This window comes from Colossoma macropomum, unplaced genomic scaffold (genome assembly GCF_904425465.1).
Source record: "Colossoma macropomum unplaced genomic scaffold, Colossoma_macropomum, whole genome shotgun sequence".
NCBI classification, from domain to species: Eukaryota; Metazoa; Chordata; class Actinopteri; order Characiformes; family Serrasalmidae; genus Colossoma; species Colossoma macropomum.
Window position 1 is genome coordinate 636,293 of NW_023496020.1, and position 27,271 is coordinate 663,563.

A 27,271-nucleotide genomic window follows, 5' to 3' on the forward strand; every position below is an offset into this window, starting at 1 on the left:
AGAAAATTTAGCCGTCACGTCATTGACCCATCTACTATGAATTATTCAGTATCTGCTATGAATTATTCAATATCTACTATGAATTATTCAGCATCTACTATGAATTATTCAGTATCTACTATGCATTATTCAGTATTCACTATGAATTACTGAGCATCTACTACGAATAATTCAGTATCTACTATGAATTACTTAGTATCTATTATGAATTATTCAGCATCTACTATGAATTATTCAGTATCCACTATGAATTATTCAGCATCTACTATGAATTATTCTGCATCTACTATGAATTATTCAACTTCTACTATGAATTATTCAGTATTCACTATGAATTATTCAGTATTCACCATGAATTATTCAGTGTCTACTATGAATTATTCAACTTCTACTATGAATTATTCAGCATCCACTATGAATTATTCAGTATCCACTATGGATTTTTCAGTATCTACTATGAATTATTCAGTATGTACTACGCATTATTCAATTTCTACTATGAACTATTCAGCATCCCCTATGAATTACTCAGCATCTACTATGAATTATTTAGCATCTACTATGAATTATTCAGTATCTACTATTAATAATTCAGTATCTACTATGAATAATTCAGTATCCTCTATGAATTATTCGGAATCTACTATGAATTATTCAGTATCTACTATGTATTATTCAGTATCCACTATGAATTATCCAGTACCTGCTATGAATAATTCAGTATCTACAATGAATTATTCAGTATCTACTCTGATGGTTATTCTATAAACAGAAAATAACACTAATGCTAAACTACTAAGACAGTTTATCTTCCTTTTGTCATATTAAAGGTTCATCTGCTAATATTTAAAATTAAGATACTGGAATACAAATTCATTTCAAAAGGTATCAAACAGTAAAGTGCATTAGACAGGCTATTTTTATACATTTTCAAATGGATTTGATAAACACATTTATATACATTTATTTTTTGTATGATATGTTTCTATGTCTAATATTTCCCCAAACATTTTAAAATATACAATCCCCAAAAAGTTGGGACTTTGTGCCGAATGTAAATAAAAACAGAATGCAATAATATGCAAATCATGTAAACCATATTTTTAAAGGAAAATACTACAAAGACAAGACAAAGTCATTACTGTACCTGGGGTCCAAATTGTGGTGCTACACGCCTCTCTGTGAACATGCTGTCAGATTTATGACATACAAGTGTCGTGTTTGTCTGTCTGGGCTGCGTGATGTTGTATGTTTTGTGGAGTCGGTGTGTATTTTGGTGAAAGCTCGTCAGCTCCGCTCCTGTGGGCTGATCCCAGACGCAGCAGAGTGGAGGAGGACAGGCCTGTAATCCGGACTTGGAGTGAGTGTGTCCGCGCTGTAATTCACACACAACTGCTGTTACGTGGTGTGCAGTGTAAACATGTGATGTGTGAAGTGCAGCAAGTGGGAAGAGCCCTCAGGAAGGAAGAATTCGGCAAAGTCATAATAAAAGCACAAATATTTCCTGTAACGTCACACGGAGCAGTTTAACTTCCACAGAGACAGGCTGCGTCCATAACCCCACACGATCACATTTAATATCATAATAACACGTCTCCGACTGACCGAGTCATGCGTTATGCTGTCATCACTGTCATGCCCAAATTAGGAGCTGGTTTTCTCTTTGAGGAAAAATGAATGGAGTTTATGAACAGTTAAAGGTGCAGTAAACGATTCTGAAGAATGAGTGTTAATATTTGAACAGCAAAACAAACACACCCTTTCCTTCAGTGCTCCTTCAGAAGCTCCACCCCCCCAAATTCATGGACGCACATTGCCAAAATGAACGACACTGGGCTGGCAAACTTGTTTTATAAGTCTTCGTGGCCATAAAACTCTTCACAAACACCGTACGGACAAATACCATGACATAACATTAAAGTGAATAACACAGGAAGTAATATAGCTAACATTAGCTAGGCTGTGGGTTAGCAAACTGTTGCTACAGCTGCTGTTGTGAAGCTAAACAGTTACTATCACAAACATTAGCAAATAAAAACAGACAAAACAGTACTGACCTGTTGGTTCTGTGAAACAGCAGAAATAAGTTAATGTTGCTCAGACACAGAGCAGCCTCCTCATCCATTTTCATGCTGTTCAACTCTCCATGAAGCTGAATTTTCTCATTCTGCCTTAAATGACGCAGCAGTTACATTCAGGCATCTCAGCTTCTTGTTCAAATTTTCCTGTTCCACCTTAAATGGTGCAGCAGTTGTATTCAGCGTCTCAGTTTCTTGTTCAAATGTTCTCGTTCCACTTTAAATGGTGCAGCTGTTACATGCAGGCGCCTCAGCTTGTTGTTCAAATTTTCCCATTCCACCTAAAATGGTGCAGCAGTTGTATTCAGGCATCTCAGCTTCTCGTTCAATTTTTCTTGTTCCACCTTAAATGGTGCAGCAGTTGTATTCAGTTGTCTCAGTTTCTTGTTCAAATTTTCCCGTTCCACCTTAAATGGAGCAGCTGTTACATTCAGGCACCTAAGCTTCTTGTTCGAATTTTCCCGTTCCACCTTAAATGGTGGAGCAGTTGCCAGATGCCAGAATGGAACTGCTACATGATTTAAGGTGGAACTGAAAAGTGCCAATAGGAAGCCAACTTCGGCCTCGTCAGCTCTCTTCACAGCTGAAACGCCCCAACCTGATCTAAGACCTCCTTTCTCATTCTGTGTTCTTCAGATCTTCTCCTCTTTGGCTGTTTCTCTTCTTCTTGACAATGCATGGAGTTCAGCATGTAGCCCCTCCCCTTCCCCCTGTTCTGAGGAGGAGTGCCCCCTGCTGCTGATTGGCGGGAATACTATTGTGTTGTTCTGTTTGAGCCACTTTGTATGTTTCCTGTTTACAGGAAAGCCAGTGCAGTGGACCAGCACCGGATTTATTCCTGTGTGCAAACATAACAGTAACAGAACTGCTGCACCATTTAAGGTGGAACGGGAAAATTCGACCAAGAACATGAGGCACCTGAATGTAACTGTAGCACCATTTTAGGTGGAACTGAAAAATTTAAACAAGAAACTGAACGAGAAAATTCAGCTTCATGAAAGGAATGAAAAGGGAAAGGCTGCTCTGTTTCTGAGCAAGATAAACTTTTTTTCTGTTTCCTAGAACCAACAGGTCAATATTGTTTTGTCCCATTTGCTAATGTTTGTGTTTAGCTTCACAGCAGCAACTGTAGTGACAGTTTGCTAACCCATCTAGCTAACATTAGTTACATTACTTGCTGTGTGATTGTTATATCACAGTATTTGTCCGTACAGCATTTATGAAGGGTTTTATGGCCACGTAGATCTAAAAAAAAAAAGTTTGCTAGCCCAGTGTTGTTCGTCTTGGCAATGTGTGTTCATGAATTTTACGGTGGAGCTTCTGAAGGAGCACCGAAGGTGGGGCCCTCTTTTGTTTTGCTGTTCAAATATCAATACTCGCTCTCCAGAATCGTTTATTGCACCTTTAATAGTTCATAAACTCCATTCATTTTTGCCCATAGAGAAAACCACCTCAGAGCCGGAGCTTCTAATTCGGTATGACAGTGACTACAGCATGACGCGCGACTGGGTCAGTCGGAGGTGTGTTATTATGATACTGAATGTGGTCGTGTGGGGTTTTGGACGCAGCACGACTCTGTGGAAGTTAAACTGCAAATGTCTGCTAGCCCCGTGTCGATCGCCCTAGCAACGTGTCCATGAATGGCAGTGAACGCTATTGTATTTTGACTGTTTAGAGGCCTCCTAATCCAGAGGATCCACTCAGTGTTGTACCCTGTATAAACGTCTGTGTTGTTCAGTGTAGGATGAGACGGTGGTAATGTGTGTAAACGCTGTGTACCTGTGTACGAGGTACAGTGGAGCACAGCAAACCTACTGTGGATTTGAAGGGGAGTTCCACCAATATTTCCAAATTTCTGCATAATTAGGTTGAGATGTAAACAAAGTCATAAAGACAGACAGAGAGAGAGAGAGAGAGAGAGAGAGAGAGAGAGAGAGAGAGAGAGAGAGAGAGTAAAGTAAGAAAGAGACAGGCAGACAAAGAGAAAGAGGGAGAGAGACAAAGACAGAGAGAAATGAGACAAAAAATGAGAGAATAAAACGCGCGCGAGAGAGAGAGAAGACAGAGAGAGGGAGAAAAAGAGAGAAAGAGAGAAGAGTGCGAGAGACAGAAAAAGAGAAAGACAGAGAGAGAGACAGACAGACAGAGAGAGAGAGAGAGAGAGTTTAAAACACATTATTTTAACCCACAGTGTATTTAAGTTTTACTATGTAGGAAACTCCCTCTCTCTCTCTCTCTCTCTCTCTCCCTCTCTCTCTGTCTCTCTCTTTCTCTCTCTCTTTCTTGCGGGGGAGGGGGCATGGCCTAAACCGTCCTCTGCTCTCTGATTGGCTGCTCGTCTCTCCTCTGCGGGCTTGGCTCTGCTTAAATACCCAATCAGTGAGTCCGTCGTGGGCAGTAAAGCCCCGTGTGCGCGCGCAGCACGTTCTCTCTTTCTCTTTCCGTGGATCGCGCTCTCCGGTGTGAAGCTCGTGTAGCTCCGCGTTCCCGCAGCACAATGGAGCACAAAAGAAGCTGACGGCACGCGACACCTCCAAACCATCTCTCTCACAGTCTCTCCGGTCCGCGCGCGCTCCAGTCCGGCTCCTCCAACTCCGCGAGCCGCCGTTTATCACTCTTATCTCGCACGCACGCGCTCACGTGAGACAGACCTACCGACCGTCCTCGCGCGCGCCGAGTGTCCAGGATGAAGTACGTCATTGGCATCGGCGGGTGAGTGCAAGATAGAGGAAGAGGAGCACGTGGAACGCGTTTCCCATTCAGCGTATCATTAATATACCATTGAATGGGCTGTATTAACAATTATTAACACTTTATAAGCATGATAAATGTGTTTAATGTGACTAGTACCTCGTAATTTATCGTCCGCGTGCAGCCTGGATGTTTTAGATTGATAACAGCGACCTTTTTAACCCCAGCAGCACGTGGTGCATTAAAGAGAAATATTAGACTATAATTTTTTTCAGCGTTATTAAACATGTATAACATATAAAATATCACCAGCTCCATAATTCTGTCACTCTGCAGTGAATTTACTTCGCTAGAAGCACAAAATTGATTATTTGGTGCAACAATAGCGTAATAGGTGGTTAATAACGCAGTTCTAAAGCTTCTGCACATGCGTTTGGCTTATTACACAGATATAACACCATCAGTACAGAGTCAGTCCTTCTGCAGTGAACTGTCTGTGTTAAGTTGTTTACAAACATGTGCCTGTAAATATGTTATAAACATGATTTATTATGTCTGTAGATGAAGGTGTTGTAAACGTATTGAATTTTATAGCCAGGTTACATAAGAAACGACAGTAATAATGATGGTAACAACAATAATAATAATAGTAACAATAATATCAAAATCAAAAGGTGAGGGAGCAAAAATGTATGAAATAGGGCAAAAAATAAAAACGTGGCATTATTAAATAAGAAATCCACTTTAGAAAAGTAAAAACAAATTTAATTAAAAAACACTAATAATGCACAGTTAGTTAATTGAGCTCTACAAAAAAAAAAACGTAATTTTTTTTGTAAAAAATTATATAAGCTTGTTTTGGCATTGTTTGATACCTATTGTGTAAAATAAAGAGGACATTAAAATGTAAATAAAACATAATCCATACAAAATAATCTAGAAAACGGCTGGAAAAAAAGGCTGGAATAGTTAATGTATGATGGTTAAGAGGGCATCAATTAGAGGCCTGAGCGGTCTTAAGTTTGCTTTTTAGAGTTTTCAGTGTGACAGAGTGTATAAGCCTGAAACTCTTTGTCCTGGTTTGGATGTGAGTGTGATGAAGTCCCTGCGTTTGTTTCAGGTATAAAAATGTGATCCTGTGTAATGATGCTGCATTATGTAAATATGCGATTATGCTAATGAGGCGTTCTGTGTGTCTCAGTGTGACTAATGGGGGTAAGACCACCCTGACTGACAAACTGTACCGAGCGCTGCCCAACTGCTGCGTGGTGCACCAGGATGACTTCTTCAAGGTGAGTGCTGAGAGTGTGTGTGTGTGTATGTGTGTGTATGTGTGTGTGTGTGTGTGTGTGTGTGTGTGTGTAAGTTAGGGTCTCCAGGTAATGTGTCAGCATTAAAGGTGCACAGATTTCACTACACTCTTAAAAAAGGTGGTTCTTCTTTAGTAAAGACAGTAGTTTTATATGGAACCATGAACACTTAAAGAACCATCTGCATGTTTAAATGATTCTTTGCATGGTGGAATTGTTCTTCAGATTGATGGAGAATGTGTTGTATATGGTTCTGTATAGCACCAAAAAGGGTTCTGCAATGGTTATTATCTCAAGCTTGTATACAATAGAACCATGAGCTCCAAATTAGCAATTAACAATTAACAAGCATGACATCATAACAATAGCAGAACCCTTTTTGATGCTATATAGAACAATATACAACACATTATCCATCTTTCTGAAGACCCATTTCACCATGCAGAGAACCATTTAAGCATGCATATGGTTCTTTGAGTGTTCATGGTTCTAGATAGAACCATTGTCTTTACTGAAGAACCCTTGAACCATCTTTAAGAGCGTACAGTGTAGAAGAGTCAGTAAAAGTTACTGTATAATCAGTGAATGTAAATGTGAATTTGTACGGCTTATTCGCCGAACGTCTCTCATTTACTGTATTTCGTAGAACCCTGTTAATGATCAGAACTGAACATCTGGGAGCACGTCTGCTTTTGTATTGTTATAACTAATTTGAACTGTTTTATTAAAGAAAACGCACTACTGTTCAACAGTTCAGGATCACTTCTTTTCAATAATGTAATGTACTGATGCTGCTTTACAGCTTCATACCGTCGCTGTCTGAGGAAAAACAAATATCTAATTTTACTTTTAATACTTGTAATATGTTTTAGTATAACATCATGCATTTCACACACAATGTAAAGCACAGCTGCTGAGCTCAAATTATGTACAAAACTAAAAATCGGCAAAAATGGAAAGTTTTTTTTTTGGACAGCGATGATAGATTACAACTAACTACCAGGAAGCAGCAAATGAAAACTAAATTTGGAACAGAGCTGTAGATTCTACAATGACTGAAATCCTGTACAACATAAAGAATTAAGTTATAACAAAGCTATAATAAATATAATATTACAATCTATAATATTAATAATACCAGGCAGATTTCTTTCTTAAAAAAGCACTGTAAACAATCACAGTATGTTATTTATTTTAAAGGGCCCATATCCTACATTGTTCTTACTTCTTATATTTCCCTCTGAGCTCCGCGTAGAACTATATATATTGAACATACTGTTCCTTTAAGACTGACATATGTAAATGAGCTCTGTTATGATTAGCTGTCCTGTTTTGCACCTTGTTCAGAAAGCAGCGGGCTGAAGCACTCCAAGTGCTCTGATTTTTGTTACATCACAAAAACAGTGAATTTTAAAGAGGCTTAGGTTGCTTGTATGGACTGTGTGGGCTGTTAAACTACGTTCACATATGACATCACACTCTTTTATTTTGACCAAGCAAGATTAAGGCAGTTTTCCATGATATGAGCCCTGTAAAATACCTTATAGCATCTCAATCTACACTGTATAAGCTGTTATTGAAGTCATTGTTAATATGATTAATATGATTCTGAGCTGTTGAATGGCCGTGTATGTGCATCGTTGCACCCTTAGTAGGTAAACTGGTGTTGGGTGGGGTCAGACGGGCTGTAGTTAGAGCTGTTTGGTGTGTGTTGGTGAGGCTGAAAATCGACCAATCAGCCGCTGAATGTACATGAGTACATCTCATCCATGTATGTTTCAGCCCCAAGATGAGATTGAAGTTGGTGAAGATGGCTTTAAGCAGTACGATGGTAAGCCTGGGTTTCTGGCTGGGTGTGGTCTTCTATATGAGTGTGTGTGTGTGTGTGTATGTGTATTTGTGAGAGCGAGAGAAAGTGACCTGACTCATGCTACCCAAAGTTTGGAGACACCTTACTTTCCAAAATGTTTGTAGTACAATTTTTTTTTGCCATAACTGACCATATTGAAGGGGAATTCCACCAACTTTTAAAAATTCCCCCAGAATTCAGATGTAAACAGAGTGATTCAGAGTAGTTTGGTGTAAAATGGTTCAGATTTCTTTACAGTGGTGGTGATCGGAACCAGGGGTCACCATGACTACAACACAAATATAGACATTTTATGTACTATCCAAAACCACCAGTGAACCTACATGTCTTCTGAGTTTTATATGGAATGTTGATGATGGTGAAATTGTGTTAAATCTGAAGGTAAGGTGTCTCCAAACTGTTGTACCTCAGTGTAATTAACAGTGAAATTAACACAGTCTGCATGATTTTTAACAGTGTGATGTTGCGCCGCCTCACTGGCTGTCTCTGTGTGCATGTGTGTGTGTGTGTGTAGTCATCACAGCTCTGGACATGGACGCCATGATGAGCACCATCTACGCCTGGCTGGAGAACCCCGTAAAGTTTGAGCGCTCACACGGCGTCAACAACACGCTGGACTCTGAAATCATCCCCAGATCCAGAGATGAGGACACGCACATCCTCATCGTGGAGGGATTTCTGCTCTACACCCACGGGTCAGACATCACTCACACACGGCTCTGAGTCTCCTCAGTCGATCAGAGTTCATCGCAATGGCAACTGAACAATTAGGGGACCACAAAATATCACCGAAAATACTGCTCAGAAGCATCATAGAGCATTAAGTGCAGTAAAAACTAAAGCTGCTTCCTGAACGCTACACACTTAAAGAAGATGGCTCTTCAAAGGTTCTTTAGTAAAGAAAATGGTTCTATATAGAACCCTTTTTTTAAAAAAGCACTGTATGTAAACATCTACAGGTCATTCTCCATCAGTCTGAAGAACTATTTCACCATGCAAACGGTTCTTCGAGTGTTCATGGTTCTATATAGAACTATATAGAACTATTTTTTTTACTAAAGTTTTTACTTTTTCAGTAACTTTGTTTTAAATTACAGACAGAAAACGGCTTAAGACAGCAGCTGTGCTCAAATGATGTAGAAAAATGAAAATAGTGGACAGCAATGATATGGAATATAATTCAGACAGTCTAGATTGTGGAACAAGCACACTTATTGGCTCACAGATGCTAATAGACATTGAAATTTGGTATTTAACCACATACCAAATTTATCGATGCTCTAGAAGTAATCCAGTCGGTACCATAAAGATTTTGAATTCCGATACTCAGTTCTGGTAACAAGAGCTTTCAAAAGACTACAGACCGCAGATTTATTCCTTCTGTCAACAGAATCCCAAATCATATAGCAGAAAACATAAATCTAATAGTAAATACCTGCATGTTGAAGACAGTCACATTATAAATAGAACGCAGTTTGAATGCTGTGTGCGGCTGCATTATAAATAGCATGTACAGTAAATGGTATGTATGATGGGCACTGAATGGAATGTACTTTATAGAAAAAGAGTGAAGCGAATGGGCAGCAGTGCTGTTTGATGAATTATAAACATACAGTGTCAGCTGATATGAGATTTATGTAGATCTGCATATTATGGTTTTCCTGCAGACCTTTGATTGATGTGTTTAACCAGCGCTACTTCATTTCCATCCCATATGAAGAGTGCAAAAGGAGAAGATGGTGAGTAAAGGAGCATATATATATATATATATATATCTGTATATACATACACACACACACACTGGGGTTCAAAAGTCTGAATCTGAGATATTTTTCATTTACACCTGAAAATAAACAACAGAATGTTTTAGAATGCTCTCAAATAAAAAAAAAGACAAGTATAAATATTCAGGATTCTGTGCTATTTTCGGGTCATGTTTCAAAGCAAAATTAAGCAAATTTGGAATGCTGATGGTATTAAAGCCTGTGTGTAAAAAGGTCAGAGTGTTTTTAGTCTGATCTCTTCCAATGAAGCTCATGTTCAGACTCTCTGGTGGGTTTAACCTGCAGATCAGAGACTTTTACACAAACTTGTAGAGTCTGTGCGTTAAAGCAAAGGGGGGACACACCACCAAATACTAAGAAATTCTGAAAATCATGTTAAAATTTCACAGATTCTACTTTTCACTCAAATGTGATGCTGATAAAAGAATTTGTGATTAGAAATATTGTGTTAAATCAGAAAGGGATACAGAAGTATAGAAATATTTTCACTGGTGGTCTCAGTCTGCCCAATGACAGCTGGGATAGGCTCCAGCACCCCACCGCGACCCAGAAGGATAAGCGGTTTAGATGATGGATGGATGGATGGATGGATGGATGGATGGATGGTGGTCTCAGACTTTAGGACCCCACTGTATACACACACATATGTGTTCTTATTTAAGCACACTGATGAAGCCAGTATCTAAAAAAGCCCTGTTTATGTGTGTGTGTGGTTGTTTTAGTGCGAGGAACTACGCGGTGCCAGACCCTCCGGGTCTGTTTGATGGCCACGTGTGGCCCATGTACGTCAAACACACGAAAATGATGGAGGACTTAGGAGTTGATGTTGGTAAGTTGAAGTTTTCTAATAAGGTTAATCTTGCTCTTGCAGGCAAACAGTAAACACGTACTAAGTTTATACCCTTTGAATAGTGTTCCACTGACCAATAGATGGCCGATATATTCACCATATTTCTCTCCTCTCCATGTAAACTGGGCGGTTCAAATCTTCTTCCATAAGCATTCCCCTGACCAATCACAAGACTGCGTCTCTTGCCCCACCCACACAGAACAGTTTCAGTCAGAGAAGCTTAGTGAGCTAATGCTAACCCGACATAACCAAAAGTTAGCGAGCTAGTCTATAGCTGTCTGTAGCTGTCTGTCGCCCGTTCACTCATTTATCAAACACCAACGTTGTCTGTCCGTCTGCACATCTGTTCATCTATGACTTTTTCCGTACAGTTACATAAACTGACTCATTCCGTACAGAGTCACATAAAAGCTGGATAATGATTTTAAGTTTGTATGAGGGGCGGAACAAAAAAAGTCTGAACAAAATGCATTTGGAGAGTCATTTCACCCCTAGTAAGATTAACCGTAGGCTGTATATGAAGTACATATGCAGTGTGTATGAATAATAGCAGAGAACTGACTGTGTGTTTGTGTGTTTACAGTGCAGCTCGACGGAACCCTGTCTAAGGAGCAGCTGTTTAACGCTGTGTACGGAGACGTAATTAACAACATCCAGAACGAACAAAGGTACTTTCACTGTAATTCACTGAACAGTAAATAACAGTAAAACAGTAGCTGTATATCGCTGCTGTTGGAACAAAACCTTGTGCCTCCAAAATGGTAACTTTACAGGAGAAGGAAAAAACATACTCTGCTATTAATGTAAGAAAATGGAACCAGACGTTTTTCTAAGTCATTTTGGGCTGTTTCTTTTGGTCCATTCATCATGAAATTTACACACAATGTAAAGAACAACAGGCATTTTCAAAATATGTCAAAAACTGAAAAACATGGAAAAAAAAAACATAGAGATATGAGGTTTTGTTCTGACAGCAGCAATATACTGTGACTCCACACTGACCTACACCACAACATTGCTGTGAGGTAGCTGCACATTGCTATACATTTACAGTAATAAACTGTAACTAAAATATTCTAATCTTTTGTATTTTTACACAACTGTAAAAGCCAGTAGCCAGCAATTTACCGTAAATGTACGTTCCATATCAATAAATGTTACTTAATACACATTAAACAGACATTTTAACTTGAATTTGCACTAACATGCCCCAAAATATATAACTTCTTTTTCAGTATTCCAGCATTTAAACAACCATAAAAAAAACTTTAAAAAGTCTTTAACAGTAATTTAGCATGTTAATACAGAAGGTACGTTAAGTGTGAATGAGCTGATGTCAAATAAGCTTATAGACCACCGATTTCAGGAGGTTTTCTGCTCCTGGGCTCAAAAGCAGCTTTCACACTCGACCAAACGTGCTGAACTCAGAACAAAAGGCCCTGGGTCCGGAAAAAAGGTCTAGTGTGAAAACACCCTGAAGGAATACTCCAGAACTTTCTATCTGTGGCATCTTTAGCATGCAGCTGATTAGCACAGACAATAATTTGAACACACTTTTTTGAAACAGAAATGCACTGACTCTAAACTCAAGGATAATAGAAATGCTAAAGCAGGCTCCCATAGGCTTCTGTTATAAGTGTGTTTAATGTCACCAGGTTTTCTTTTCTGGAAAACATGTTGACATTATTGTATGACGTGACTAATTTTGTGAGCAGATAATTTGGTTGTTTAATCCGTAAGACTGATTTGGGGTTTGCATGTGTGTTTCAGGTCTGTTGATCTGCTCTGAAGCGCAGCAGCAGGAAGACGTCGTCTCTCAGCAGCAGCAGCAGCAGCATGTACCTGCCCAGACTGTGTCTGTGTTAAATAACTACTCCGCTACATGCTTTTTGGCTTGTTTTTTTTATACTCTCCATATTTATTGCCTTTTTTTGGAACGATACTCCTGTTTAACAGCTCTGGATATGGTTGCAGTCAGCAGCTCAACTCAATAAAGGATCTCCTGGTAAAGACGTGCTTTTCTGTTCGTTTTTTTTTTTCAAATCCAAATCTGTATTCTTGTTGCTCTGGTCGTCTGTGAGTTGTGGAGCTTCTCTATAATGGAGTCTATGAATCACACGCACACGTGCAGTGCATTCACCTCGTTGTTATGACTCCGAAATCCAATCCTGTGACCTTGTTTACCAAAAGCCTCACTCTTTCCCTGCCTGTCTGTGGGCGTATGGTGGAGTGTCCTGGCCACATCCTGCTCCTGCCAGAGCGCCTTGCTCATTATGGTTTCCACTGCTGGCCATTTTTCTTTTCTTAAATACAGGCCCCAAACCAGTACACCGCTGCTGACCCGCTCAGCCGCGTCACGCCCGTCACCCGGGTGACCGAGCACAATAATATACAGGATATGTATCCATCTGTAGAGTCACGCTGTGTTCAAAACACCCTCATCACAGTTCTTTTTCCTTACGGAGAATCAGGGACTCTGTTTTCAACAATAGGGAACATGAATGGTCCCTAATCACTGTTAAATACATCTAAACACTTTTATAGGGAACAAAAAGGGCACCTAAACACTGCTCCCTACATTGGTGCCCTATAGGACACTGTTATAGGGAACGCAAATGGTCCCTAATCATTGCTCTCTGCATTGAAACACTCTAGAACACTACTATGGGGAATATAAATGGTCTGTAATTGCTGTTTCTCCACATTAGAACACTATAGAACATTATTATATGGACAGAAAGAGTCCTTTTTCACTGTTTCCTACATTGGAACACTAGATCACTGTTCGGTCCCCTAGTCACCATTCCCTACAATGAAACACTCTAGAACACTACTATAGAGAGTCTGTAATCACTGTTCCCTATAGTGGAACCCAACAGAACCTAATACAGAGAATAGAAATGCCTCTCTTATCACTGATCACAATTAATGAAACACTGAACACTATTATAGAGAACAGGAATGGTCCCCTGATCAGTATTCCGTACATTGAAACACGCTAGAACACAATTATAGAGTACATGAATGGTCCCTAATTACTGTTTACTATATCTAAACACTTTTATAGGAAACAGAAAGGGCAACTAAACACTGTTCCCAACACTGGAGCCCTATAGGACACTACTATAGGGAACACATATGGTCCCTAATTGCTGTTACCCACATTGGAACACTCTAGAACATTATTATAGGGAATATAAGTGGTCCCTAATTGTTTCCCCACATTGGAACACTATAGAACACTATTATAGGGACAGAAATGGGTCCCTGATCGCTGTTCACTACAGTGGAACGCTATAGAACACTATTATACAGAACATGAATAGTCCCTGATAACAATCCGCTTCAGTGGTACCTGATAGAACCTAATACAGAGAATACAAATGGCTCTCTTATCACTGATCACAACATATGAACATTTTTTTATAGGGAACAGCAATGATCCCTAATCACTGTTCCCTACATTGAAACACTCTAGAACACTATAGAGAACATTAATGGTCCCGAATCAATATCACATTTGAACACTTTTATAGAGAACAGAAAGGGTGTTTAGTCATGATTACCTACATTGGAACACTATAGAACACTATTATAGGGAACCAAAATAGTCCCCTAACCACTATTCCCTACATTGAAACACTCTAGAACGCCATTATAGAAAACATAGAGAACATTAATGGTCCCGAATCAATATCACATTTGAACACTTTTATAGAGAACAGAAAGGGTGTTTATTCATGATTACCAACATTGGAACACTATAGAACACTATTATAGGGAACCAAAATAGTCCCCTAATCACTATCCCCTACAATGGAACCCAATAGAACCTAATATAGAGAATACAAATGTCTCTCTTATCACTGATCAACATATGTACACTTTTATAGGGAACAGAAATGGCCCCCTAATCACTATTTCCTACACTGGAAAATCATAAAACACTTTTACAGAGACAGAAATGATCCTCTAATTACTATGCCATATATTGAAACACTCTAGAACACTATTATATAGAACATTAATGGTTTACATCATTGTTCACTACATTTGAACACCTTTATAGGAAACAGAAAGGGTGTTTAATAATGATTACCTACATTGGAGCAGCATAGAACACTATTATAGGAAGCAAAAACGGCCCCTAATCATTATTATCTACCTTGGAACACTATAGAACACTAATGTAGGGAACATAAATGGTGTGGGTACTCCACTGTTTTGGGATTCCATTAAGGCTGTGTGGCTTAAGACTTTTCTTATTTTCTTAAGCTCATTTCTTGTGTTAGCGTAATACTTGTTGTGTTAGCATGACACTGAGGTACCCAGCTTACTAGTATAACTCTTAACTGTCTATGTAGCTTCTACATAACATAGTTTGATGCGTCTGAGACACTTTGTCTGAAAAAGTTTCATCTTAATATGATGCTGCATTAAATTATTACAGGTTTATAGAAAGCATGCACTTTCATATTTGTAACAATTAATTTTTTAAAACCTGGCTTGTTTAATAACTTATTGGATTTAAATGTAGCCTACTGAGTAAAGTTTAGTTTCATTTTTAGCATTTGGGTACTTTTGAAAGCAAGTTTGAGACTGAGAAAAACAATTATTCAAGTACGTTTTTGAGAGCATTTCTCCTTTAATGCTAGAAGAATTTCTTAGTACTTTTTACGCCACGTGTTATCGTTTTCGATGTTTCAGTATGTGGCCTCTCTTTTGCACGTGTATGAAGGGCATGCGCCTGAAGCCTGAGGCCTCTTCGTCCTCGCTGAGTGCTGTGAGATAGCGAGGTGTAATCTGCATTTTCAGCTGCTCACAGGAACTTCTCTGCTTCTCTGGAGCATGATCTAAATGTTACATAACCTCTGTGTGTGTCAGATCATACAGACGGCCTACTTTCCTCCATGTTCTCCAGCACATGTTGGAACATATCAGCACTCCTACAGTTGCTGTAAAACATCTCAAACACATATGCACCCGGTAGTTCAACTTCAAGTTCATGTTAACCCCTGTAACCCTGGACCTGTCAGTTAGTTATTTATCTAGAGAGATATTATGCATTATCTACGATGGATTAATCTGTATATACTATGAATTATCTACTATGAATTATTCAGTATGAAAGAATGAATACATTTAGTATCTAGAGGCATTTATTAAAATATACACATTAGAGGAAGTGTGTACATTGTGTAAAAAGTGCAAAAGTGCAGATTCAGTTTAGGCTGAATATCTGCACTGCTTTATGAGCTACAAATACATATTTCCTAAATATTATGCACCTAGTACATCAATTAAACCTTTGCACCAGTTTGTGGAGCTCTTCTTTATTTTACTTACTCTTCTTATTATATGAATAATTGACTCTAAATGTAGGTATTGTGATATAAACTGAGTCTGTTCTACAGTTTCTCAATAGGCTGAATGAATAACTGGCTCTAAATGTAGGTATTGTGATATAAACTGAGTCTGTTCTACAGTTTCTGAATAGGCTGAATGAATAACTGGCTCTAAATGTAGGTATTGTGATATAAACTGAGTCTGTTCTACAGTTTCTCAATAGGCTGAATGAATAACTGGCTCTAAATGTAGGTATTGTGATATAAACAGCCTGTCTTAGACGTTCTTGACTGCACACTTGATGAAATGAAGGATTTAAATATTCTTAATCTTTTAGATGATGTATGTTCATATTTTCCACTAAATTAACTTGATTCAGCTTGGTCTAATTTCTGACCCACTATGAGGGGAACTGAAAGCTTTAATGTGAAAGCAGAACTATACTGCACTGTTTCCCTACAGTAATAATAAACACACAGACTGAAATAAACAGGCAGAACAGACGCCGACCAGCTGACCCTGACACTACAGCTTTATTACAGCTAAATTAATCACCCAGCCATGATTAGAGAGAAAGAAAAGCACAACACATGATTGTTTACCTCATTTATCTGGGTGACGCTAGCTACTGTAACAAGGGCCATAGCTAGAACTTTTAGAACTGGGGGGCCAGATAAGACCCAGAAATTTTACTAGGGTGGAAAAAAGACTAAATAAAATAGTGTTGCTATATTAGCATGGCATAAAAAGTGATGTGTTTTTCTTTTGTATCTCAAATCTATCCATTGCTTCTATACTTATAAAAAAGGTGGTTCTTTAAAGGTTCTTTATTATAGACAGTGTTTCTATGTAAAACCATGAACACCCAAAGAACCATTTGCATGCTTTGCATGGTGAAATAGTTCTTCAGATTGATGGAGAATGTGTTGTATCTGGTTCTTCTATATAGAACGTTTTTGAAAATGGTTCTATATAGCACCAAAAAAGATTATTTTGTTGTTATGGTGTCAAGCTTGCTACAATAGAAGAACCATTTTTTGTGCTACAGAATCATTTCCAGCTCATTCTCCATCAATCTGAAAAACAATTTCACCATGCAAAGAAACCTTTCAAGCATGCAGATGGTTCTTTGAGCATTTATGGTTCTATATAGAACCATTGTCTTTGCTAAAGAACCCTTGAAGAACCATCTTTTTAAGAGCGTACTGTCAGTGGATAAAACAGATTTGATTGCCCATATAAAAACACTATTATACACACTGACCAGGAGGGCACACTCACCGTCTTTGCCCATTACGATCTTACATTTTGTAATAATTTGACTGGCATAAGAGTCTAAAATCTGGAGGGGCCTAGTCCAACCAGGGAGCCCCCTACACCCCCCAACTGCCCTGTAGCCATACCCCTGGTGTGCATGCGTGTTTAGCACAGTGGTGGCTGTTGCACTGCGCTGTGAATGGCGTACAACACACCGACTCTCTGAGACATACCGTTCATTCTCTGCTCTCACACAGCTGACCAAGCAGTTTTATTGTGAGCGTTTGGTGGAGCTCTGTCCACCACGGGAATCCCCACGGCCTCAACCAGCCACACACCACACACTGCTGCTGAGACCGGTCCAGTCAGAACGAACAATCATCCCACAGAAACAAAACAAAAAGGTAAACAAGACTGCAACTCGAGAGCACTAATCAGGTTTCAGGGGAAACCCCACTAAGGGTCAGTTTTACAGGAACCGAAGGAGAACGGTCATCACATCTGCATCTGTCATTCACTTTAAAGTCCAAACCAAAACCATCCAAACATTTACAGACCACCAGAAGTGAACTCATCTTAAATCTAGTCATTATGGACAATGTTTCTCATTATGAGAAATATAATTTGTCATAATAAATTCTCATAATTTCTCATAATTATAGAATTATTCAACATATTGCTGCTGTCAGAACAAAACCTCGTATCTCCAAAACAGTAACTTTACAAGACAAAGAAAAATGTTCTTAACATTTAATGGAAGTGAATGGGTAAGTGATCTTCAAGTGATCATAAAGGGCAGCTTGCATTTTCAAATTATGTCAAAAAATGAGAAACAGCAAAAATAGAGATACAAAGTCTTGTCCTGACAGGAGCGATATATAGTTTTATAACATTATGAAATATGTTTATAAACAAATTATTAGAAAATGACAACCTATACATTTATGCCGGGATGTCCAAACTGTTTTCAGAGAGGGCCAGATCAGACCATGTCTAAATAACGAGGGCCATAATATTATTCACAAATAATTAAAAATATTAAGTCAAATGAATGGGACCTGCTGGCGATCTATTCTGAGAATTTGGTGATGACCTCTTAAATGCATACAAATCTGCCACCAGAGGAGTTACAGTGCGCATGGTCAGAGTTTTCTGTGAGCTGCTGTGTTTCCTATCACTGTATAAAAGATGCACAAGGCTACCATTATTGTTGAATTGTTCATTCAGAGTAATCTGGATCGGTGAGCGCGTATAACAAATTACTGATGTGTTTAAACAGAGTAACGACAAAACATGTCTAGTGTATTAAGTAAACACTGTTCAAGTGTTTACTTTTTCAAAAATATTAACTTGTGAGACAAACTAAATAAGAATCTATAAATTTTGAGTTTTGTCAGATCATGTTCTTTACATATAAAATAAATGCAGCTGCATTCAGAAATCATTTCATCAAAAGAGAAGATCAAATTAAACAGCATAAATAGTCTTTATTGTTCCACCTTAAAGGGTTAATATTTCCAGACCTGCTGAATTTGCTTTGATAAGAAGTCGGTGCTGTGAGACTCGGGAGCTGCAGCTGCTTTAGTTTATTGAATATTTACTGTAATGTTCATGCTGTGTTTGATGTCTGTTGATATTAAATTCATTTAAGTATTTTAAAATATGAGGCTCATTTGGTGTGGCTCTCGATGAAAAAGTTCAAATTTCCATTAAAATCTGCGGTTCTCAGTGTTAGTTTGAGCTTTAAGGCTGCCATCTGGACTAGAAAGAAAGAAAGGCTCTTAAACACTTAGACGTGTGTTAAAACAGAAGACACGGGCCGCATTTGGCCCTGGGGCCAGACTTTGGACACCCCAAACCTATAGGCTAAGTAACTGGTAACTTTGAAATGGTAAGTTTGACATTATTACGTTTGATGTTGGAAGCTTGACAGAACACATTTAATAAGGTAAATTTAATAGAATAAGTTTAACAAAGTCTGTTGAATAGAGTATGTTTCATGTAGTAAGTTTAATAGAGTAAATGTATTAGAATAAGTTTAACAGAGGAAAATAAGCAGTAAACTTGATGTAATAATATTGATGTTTGACAAAGTGAGTTTGATACAGTAGGTCTGATGAAGTTATTTAGAAGTGTTTGAGGTGTTTTATATCAGACTGAGTCTGATACAAAGGCTTGTGTGATGTTCCAACTGGTGTCATGTACACTGTATGCTGTGGGGTGGGGTGTAAGGCAGTGAGGGTCTTACAGCAGCGGAGCCTCCAGGCCATTCGGTTCACAGTGCTTGAGTGAGACAGATAAGCAGAGTTATGTAAGAGCTACCCCCCACCACCCCTCCCCAACCCACCCAAACATATGGAGAGAAGAGATGTGCTCAACTGTTCCCTCTACAGGCCTTGCTGACACACACATTTTATAATACAACTGTCAATAATAAAATTATGCATTTTTATTGCAATTACATTAATAATGTAAGTGTATCAGCAGCAGAACTCAGAGGAAGGACATGTACAAAATAATAAAGGCAATAAAATAGGGCCTGAAATTGAACCTTGAAGAACTCCACAGGTGATGGATACTGAGGAGTAACTTGACCTACTTGAGATGATCTAAAGAATAGCATGCTAAGATTTATAACAGTATGATTCCCAGGAAGAGAGCTGCAGATTACTGAACACTTTGAGAGGAGTCAACTGTGTTCTGCCTTACAACATTCTCTCTAGAATGTTATTTGCATAATACAAAACTGAAGAAAGCTGACAAACATCTAGGAAAATGACTATGTTGAAAAGGTTCTGAAGAACTGTTAGGTGTACGAGAGATAAACTATTCCCTCAACAGGCCTCACTACAGCAAACACACACACACACAGTATATGCCACTACTGTTCAAAAGTTTAAAAACACTTGAGTTATAAGTAGGTATGCTTCAGTAATAACTTATACAGTGTAGATAGCGAATGTTATTAAATAATAAACTGTAATTATGTAGCTGTAGCAATTTCTTGTCACCGTTTTTCAGATATGGGGCATTGTAGAGATTAATTTTATTATAATATAATTTGTAATGTTATGCAGCTTTCCACATTATTATTTTTCAATAATTATGAAATTATTATTCATCAAACATTTCTTAATTTTTACAGCTTTTTACAGATTGTTTAAATATAATGTTGTATTTTTATTTTGCATTTTGTAGATGCCCTCTATCCAGAGCAAAATGTGCCAACAGTAGAAGCCACAGTGATGCAAAGTACATTGATTTACTGCAATATACTATATGAATGTAATGCCAATAGCAGCACTGTATTAGAGCCACTGTAGTATCGGCATAGCGTAAGACACAGGAGAGGCCATGATGCCATCATGAGAAACGTTGAAATCTCTGAGCAGTGGGGATCTCGGCAAGCCTGTGATGGTGAGTGCAATGAGCTGCTGCATTCGACTCCTGACCTAAACCTCCAGACAACCGTTTACGCACTGGCCCAGGCTTGTGGCACCACCCTGTGTAGTGTCTTCTCTTTCTGCAACGCCAGCTTACCAACCTCTCCATTGCTCGCTGGGCACTTTCACGCTGAAAGTCTTTGATGGTCCCACCTTCACCGGCCTCACCAGCATTGCCGTCGTGACTAGGTGCCTCTGACCTCAAGCCTTCCTGTGCCGACCTTGCTCTCGAACCTTGCCAGGCCATCTTCCCTGAGATGCCTTGCAGCACCGTCCCTGTCATCAGAGTCTTTCACTCTTCAGTAAATGGAAGCATTATTTCTCACCAGTCAGCTGTGGGGGGAAAGCACTATCCCATTTCTCAAAACACCCGCATCCCAACACAAAATAACACAACAAACACGTTCCACAGACCTTTAACTGATGAACAACAAAATAAACAACATTTAAGTCAGCGGCATGGCCAGCGCCATCCAGTAACAGGTTGCTACTATATTTTATTTTGCATCTTCAACAAAATTGCTGTTATATTATTGAAAACTACTTGCATACTTGCAAGCTTTTGCAATGCATACAAAGATAACATATGCAGCTGTGAATACATGTATAACCCTCCGACTACATAGTTTCTCTTTGTAGTTCTACAGTTACAGACTGTAGTCCATCTGTTTCTCTGCACACTTTCTTACCCTGTTGTTCAATGGTCAGGACCCCACAGAGCAGGTATTATTTGGGTGATGGGTCATTCTCAGCATTGCAGTGACACTGGCATGGTGGTGGTGGTGTGTTAGTGTGTGTGGCACTGGTGCGAGTGGATCAGATACAGCAGTGCTGCTAGAGTTTTTAAACACCACAGTGTTGCTGCTGGACTGAGAACCAAAAACATCCAGCCAATAGCGTCCTGTGGGCAGCGTCCTGTGACCACTGATGAAGGACTAGAGGATGACCGACACAGCAGCAGCAAATGAGCTATCGTCTCTGACTTTGCATCTACAAGTTTGTCCAACAAAGTCGGAGTGTCTAACAGAGTGGACAGTGAGTGGACACAGTGTTTAAAAACTCCAGCAGCACTGCTGTGTCTAATCCACTCGCACCAGCACAACACACACTAACACACCACCACCATGTCAGTGTCACTGCAGTGCTGATAATGACCTACCGCCCAAATAATACCTGCTCTGTAGGGGTCCTGTGGGGGTTCTGACCATTGAAGAACACAGTAAGCAGAGAAACAGATTTCAGACTAGAGTCTGTAAGTGTAGATCTACAAAATGAAACTATATGGTCAGAGGAGCGGATAAAATGGACAGTGAGTGTAGAAACGAGGAGGTGGTCTTAATGAAGTGCTCAGTGAGTGTATATACACACAAATAGTTTCACAGATTTATAAAAGACAAAACACTGAGACTCATGTTCTTGTTTATTTTATTTATTGAGCTATTTCTGTTCTGCAATAATCTTGTAAAACATACACTCTTGCTCTTTCCACCCCTCTCTCGCCCCTCTCTCACCCCTCTCTCCCCCCTCTCTCTCCTCAGACTGTACCATTTGTATAGTGCAGGTGTATTTGAGGCAGTGTGAGTTTAGCTGAGCTCAGCAGTGTGGAGCTGTGAGTTTAAGGTCAGTGGAGCGAGATATTTCTGAACATCTGGAACTGAAACTAGGCTAAACATCTCACAGTGAGCGCACGCCTCTTGTGGTCAAGAATAACACACACACATTCATACACCGAGCGTAAACAGCACACACTCGCACACACGTACACACACGTACGCGCACACAAAGAGTGTAAACAAGTCAGTAAATCCACTTATAGCACATTCTTCTCCGGCTGCTGTTTGGGTTTGGACGACTGTGAGATTTCATCCGGTTAAAAGCAGATCTACTGACCGCTGTCTCCTCTACCACTCAACACACACACACACACACACACACACACACACACAAACAATACATATACACACTAACACACACTAACACACAAAACTAACACATAAACAATAAAATATACACACTGACACACACAAACGCACACAAACATAAACAATAACATACACACTAACACACAAAAACTAACACTTAAACAATAACCTATACACACTGACACACACACACACACACACACACACACTAAAATAAACAATAACATATACACACTAACACACACCAACACACAAAACTGGGAAGATCATCGTTTAAGATCACCATGATATCGGGAGACTCTTTGTGACTGCTGGGACGAACAATTGGCCTCAAAGTTGGCCCGATTCTCCTGTCCTGGCGTCCAGGCATGACACGCACACACATGCACATGGTGTAATGGTGTGAGGAATGTTTTCTCAGCACACTTTAGGCTCATTTATACCAATCAATCATCACTTCAATGCCACAGCCTACTTGAGTGTTGTTGCTGACCATGTGCATCCCTTCATGGTCACAATCCACCATCTTCTCATGGTTTTCATCATAATGATGCACCATGTCATCACTATGTGAGTTCAGTGTTTTCTGAATCCGAATCTGAATCTGATCTGAATCCAGTAGAACACCTTTAGGATGTAGTAGAACAGAAGATTCACAGCATGAACATGAACAGAGTCTCCAAGGAATGTTTCCAACATCTTGGAAACCATGAAAAACTGAGACCATGAGACTGTTTTTAGTGGAAAGTCAGGCCCAATCCCGTTTTACCCCTTGTCCCTGCCACTCAGCCCTACCCCTTGCTTTGTGCACTCTTGTCTAGGTGTAGGGTGTCCCGGTTTTTGTTGAGGGGTAGGAGCGAAGTATAAGTGATACATGGAATGTTAGGAGAAAAGAAGAAAAACCGGCAAGATGGCTGCACAAGCAACCAAAGAAACTCACAAATGTGCTAATTTTCTCTGATAAAAATTAAAACAGCCATCGTATTATCTTAGTTTAATGTCGTTTCAGTGGATTATGGTCCTTTTCTTTATAACAAGCATAAAAAATCGCTAGTAGTGCTGATGCCTCGGTAGCCAGCTAGCTAAATTTTCCATTCCACCTTAAATGGTGCAGCAGTTCTGACGCCTGAAGTGCCGGAATGTACCTGCTGCACCATTTAAGGTGGAATGGAAAATTTAGCTAGCTGGCTACCGAGGCATCAGCACTACTAACTATTTTTATGCTTGTTATAAAGAAAAGGACCATTTAAGGTGGAACAGGAAAATTTGAACAAGAATCTGTCGAATATCTGACTTCAGCTTCATATCACTGTAGAATTAGGGATGGGTAGATAATTACCCCCCTGCCCCCCTTGAAAGCATATGATGTCCTAAATGTGACTAAAGCCCAGCAGTAAGGTTGCTGCACTTTACCCTCCTCTGCTGTCACTGCAGACTGGCAGGATCACCTATAGAGCAGCGTTAGTAGCTGTTAATGAAGTAATGTTCTTTTTATTTGAGGGTCCCATTTTGTAGGGAAGATTTCAACCACCATCTTCTATTACAGTTCCAAGGTGCAGCACTCGAAAACAAGGGGTAGAGGTAAAAATGAGAAATGGGATTGGGCTTTAGAGTACAGTTCCTAATAAAGTGCTCTGTGAATGTATATGCAGTGAATAAATAAAGCTGTACGGCTTTAACGCTGATCTGTGTGTTTAGAGTGTCAGTATTGTGTTAGTTTATACGCTGTGCTATGTTTGGTTTGTGTGCCAGACGATTGTTTCGACACTCAGAACACACAGGAATGTCAGTGCTGAGGGCAAAACCACCTGTTACACACACATGGTTACACACACATTACAGCATCTGCTCTTGGACATTTATTTCCAGAACTTGTAACTTATGAAAATTGTGGCGAAGCAAATGAATCCCGCTAACGTGATGCATCTACTCAAACAGGAGGCAGCTGGTATTTGCGTGATTCATGTCTGCAGCCCAAGGTATGAAATATTCATTTCGCTTTCCTAACATTTCCGCTTCCGTTACATCCAGAATTTTAAATCCCAGAGGGAAAACAATGGGTTGGATGATAATATATTGAAATGACTAATGTTGATGACAAGTGGTAATAAATGACCTAAATCATAATCTTTTCAATTTCACCTTATTAACATTTTGGAAAATAGTAGCTTAACGATGCGTACTACGTTGACTTTCTGATTGTTCAAAAAAAAGCATTACTTACATAAATATTGACTTAGCAGGACTACATTTCAAATGGATTTTGCAGGGAACTCCCTCGTTACACACACATGCGGTCAAATCAAGTGGAAGGAAGCTATCACGTCCGTTGACGTGCCGGAGCAGTGACAACGCAGCCAAAGGCTTATTATTCAGTAACTACAGGGACTTCAATGTCAGGTTATAGAAGTGTGTAAAAAAAACTTTGGGCCTGCCGGCAAGCCCATGACTTGTTAAGAGGTTAAAGTAGCCAGAGTACTTACATGGTTAAGTACATTTTTATCGTGCAACATTTTGAATCCCTGGTGTGATAACTGTGTTTTTACCTTTATCTGCAGATCTGCTGCAGCACATTGTAATGTTTTTCAGAGGAATCCGGGCAGAGTTACAGTTTCTAGACTACGAAGGACCAACTGGGTGAGTCAGTCTGCTACAGCACCACCCTGAGGCAGAGCAGTGCTGCAGCTCTAGTTAGTTAAGAGATGAACAATGACTGCATAAAGAGTTGAAGAGTTTATTTTCAGGGACCCCCAGAATTTTTATTTTGAGACATTCAGGGTGTCCAAGAGGTTAATTAGGAGATCCTGGACCCCTCAGAACCCCCTGTGTTTTGCACCCTGGTGATAACAAGACGTGTGTCAGTGTTGTTTTCCTGCTGTAGTGTGTTGCTGTAGCTGTGGATGTGATGGTAAGATTCCATCACCTCTCTCTTTTCTCCTCGCTCTGTGTGCTGAGGTCAGGCTGGCAGCACCTGGTCCTCCGTTGCTCTCCGGCAGGACTATTTTGGTCCACGCTGGGGTTTTGGTGACTAATACAAACACGCCCTGCTCCACCCAGACCGAGCTCCTCACCCTCACTGTCCTCCTCATCTGTTATATAACAGACCTCTAAACGCCTCACAGCTGCAGAAGGCAGGGACGCGTGTTTTCCAGACGCGGTGGCACTAAGTGGGCACTTAATGGCCACTAAATGGGCAAAACACCAGCACAGTCAACGGCTTACAGGACAGCATCACTTCCTGTTTATTTATGGATTGTAAAATCCAGCTTCTGGGGCTGCAGCTGAACATTAACCAGCTGGCTAACACTGACACGCTGAGCTTTGGTTTATTTAACATGCAATGTCTCAGAAATATACAGTAAAGAGGAACTTCTCCAATTTTTCAAAAATTCTGTATAATTCAGTCATTATAGTCTTAGGTCTGTTATATAACAGAGGAGGAGGACAATGAGGGTGAGGAGCTCGGTCTGGGTGGAGCAGGGCGTGTTTGTACCACCACTGGTACTGGTTTGTATCACCAGAACCCTAGCATGGAAGAAAACATATGGTTCCATAATATATGGTTCTGTCGTATACAGTCATGGCCGAAAGTGTTGGCACCCCTGAAATTTTTCCAGAAAATGAAATATTTCTCCCAGAAAATTATTGCAATTACACATGTTTTATTATACACATGTTTATTTCCTGTGTGTGTATTGGAACAACACAAAAAAACAGCTAAAAAAAGCCAAAAATGATATAATTTCACGCAAAACTCCAAAAATGGGCCGGACAAAATTATCTTTTCAAAATTGTGGGTAAATAACTTTGTTTCAAGCATGTGATACTTGTTCAAACTCACCTGTGGCAAGTAACAGGTGTGGGCGATATAAAAATCACACCTGAAACCAGATAAAAAGCAGGAAGTTGACTCCATCTTTGCATTGTGTGTCTGTGTGTGCCACACTAAGCATGGAGAACAGAAAGAGGAGAAGAGAACTGTCTGAGGAGTTGACCACCAAAATTGTGGAAAAAGATCAACAATCTCAGGGTCCATCTCCAGAGATCTTGATGTTCCTTTGTCCACGGTGCACAACATAATCAAGAAGTTTACAACCCATGGCACTGTAGCTGATCTCCCTGGACATGGATGGAAGAGAAAAATTGATGAAAGGTTGCAACGCAGGATAGTCCGGATGGTGGATAAGCAAGTTCCAAAGAAATTCAAGCTGTCCTGCAGGCTCAGGGTGCATCAGTGTCAGCGAGAACTATCCGTCGACATTTGAATGAAATGAAACGCTATGGCTGGAGACCCAGGAGGACCCCACTGCTGACACAGAGACATAGAAAAGCTAGACTGCAGTTTGCCAAAATGTACGTGAGTAAGCCACAATCCTTCTTGGAAAAAGTGGACAGATGAGACCAAGATAGAGCTTTTTGGTAAAGCACATCATTCTACTGTTTACTGAAAACGGAATGAGGCCTACAAAGAAAAGAACACAGTACCTACAGTCAAATATGGTGGAGGTTCAAAGGTGTTTTGGGGTTGTTTTGCTGCCTCTGGCACTGGGTACCTTGACTGTGTGCAAGGCCTCATGAAATCTGAAGATTACCAAAGGATTTTGGGTCGCAATGTAGGGCCCAGTGTCAGAAAGCTGGGTTTGCGTCCTAGGTCATGGGTCTTCCAGCAGGACAATGACCCCAAACATACTTCAAAAAGCACCCAGAAATGGATGGAAAC

The 27,271-nt window shown here is 39.7% G+C and overlaps 1 protein-coding gene across 2 annotated transcripts; it reads left to right on the forward strand.

The window, feature by feature from the left end:
- Positions 1-4,477: 4,477 nt before the first annotated feature.
- Positions 4,478-12,595, forward strand: mibp2 (muscle-specific beta 1 integrin binding protein 2). Of its 2 annotated transcripts, XM_036564575.1 has the most exons (8): positions 4,478-4,790; positions 5,971-6,061; positions 7,862-7,910; positions 8,464-8,644; positions 9,617-9,688; positions 10,456-10,562; positions 11,167-11,251; positions 12,354-12,595. In XM_036564575.1, the coding sequence occupies exons 1-8, from the start codon at positions 4,765-4,767 to the stop codon at positions 12,370-12,372; spliced, it is 630 nt and encodes a 209-aa protein (XP_036420468.1). In that variant the 5' UTR covers positions 4,478-4,764; the 3' UTR covers positions 12,373-12,595. The 2 variants fall into 2 exon arrangements, with proteins under 2 accessions (XP_036420468.1, XP_036420469.1); XM_036564576.1 differs by lacking the exon at positions 7,862-7,910.
- The last annotated feature ends 14,676 nt before the right edge of the window (positions 12,596-27,271 follow it).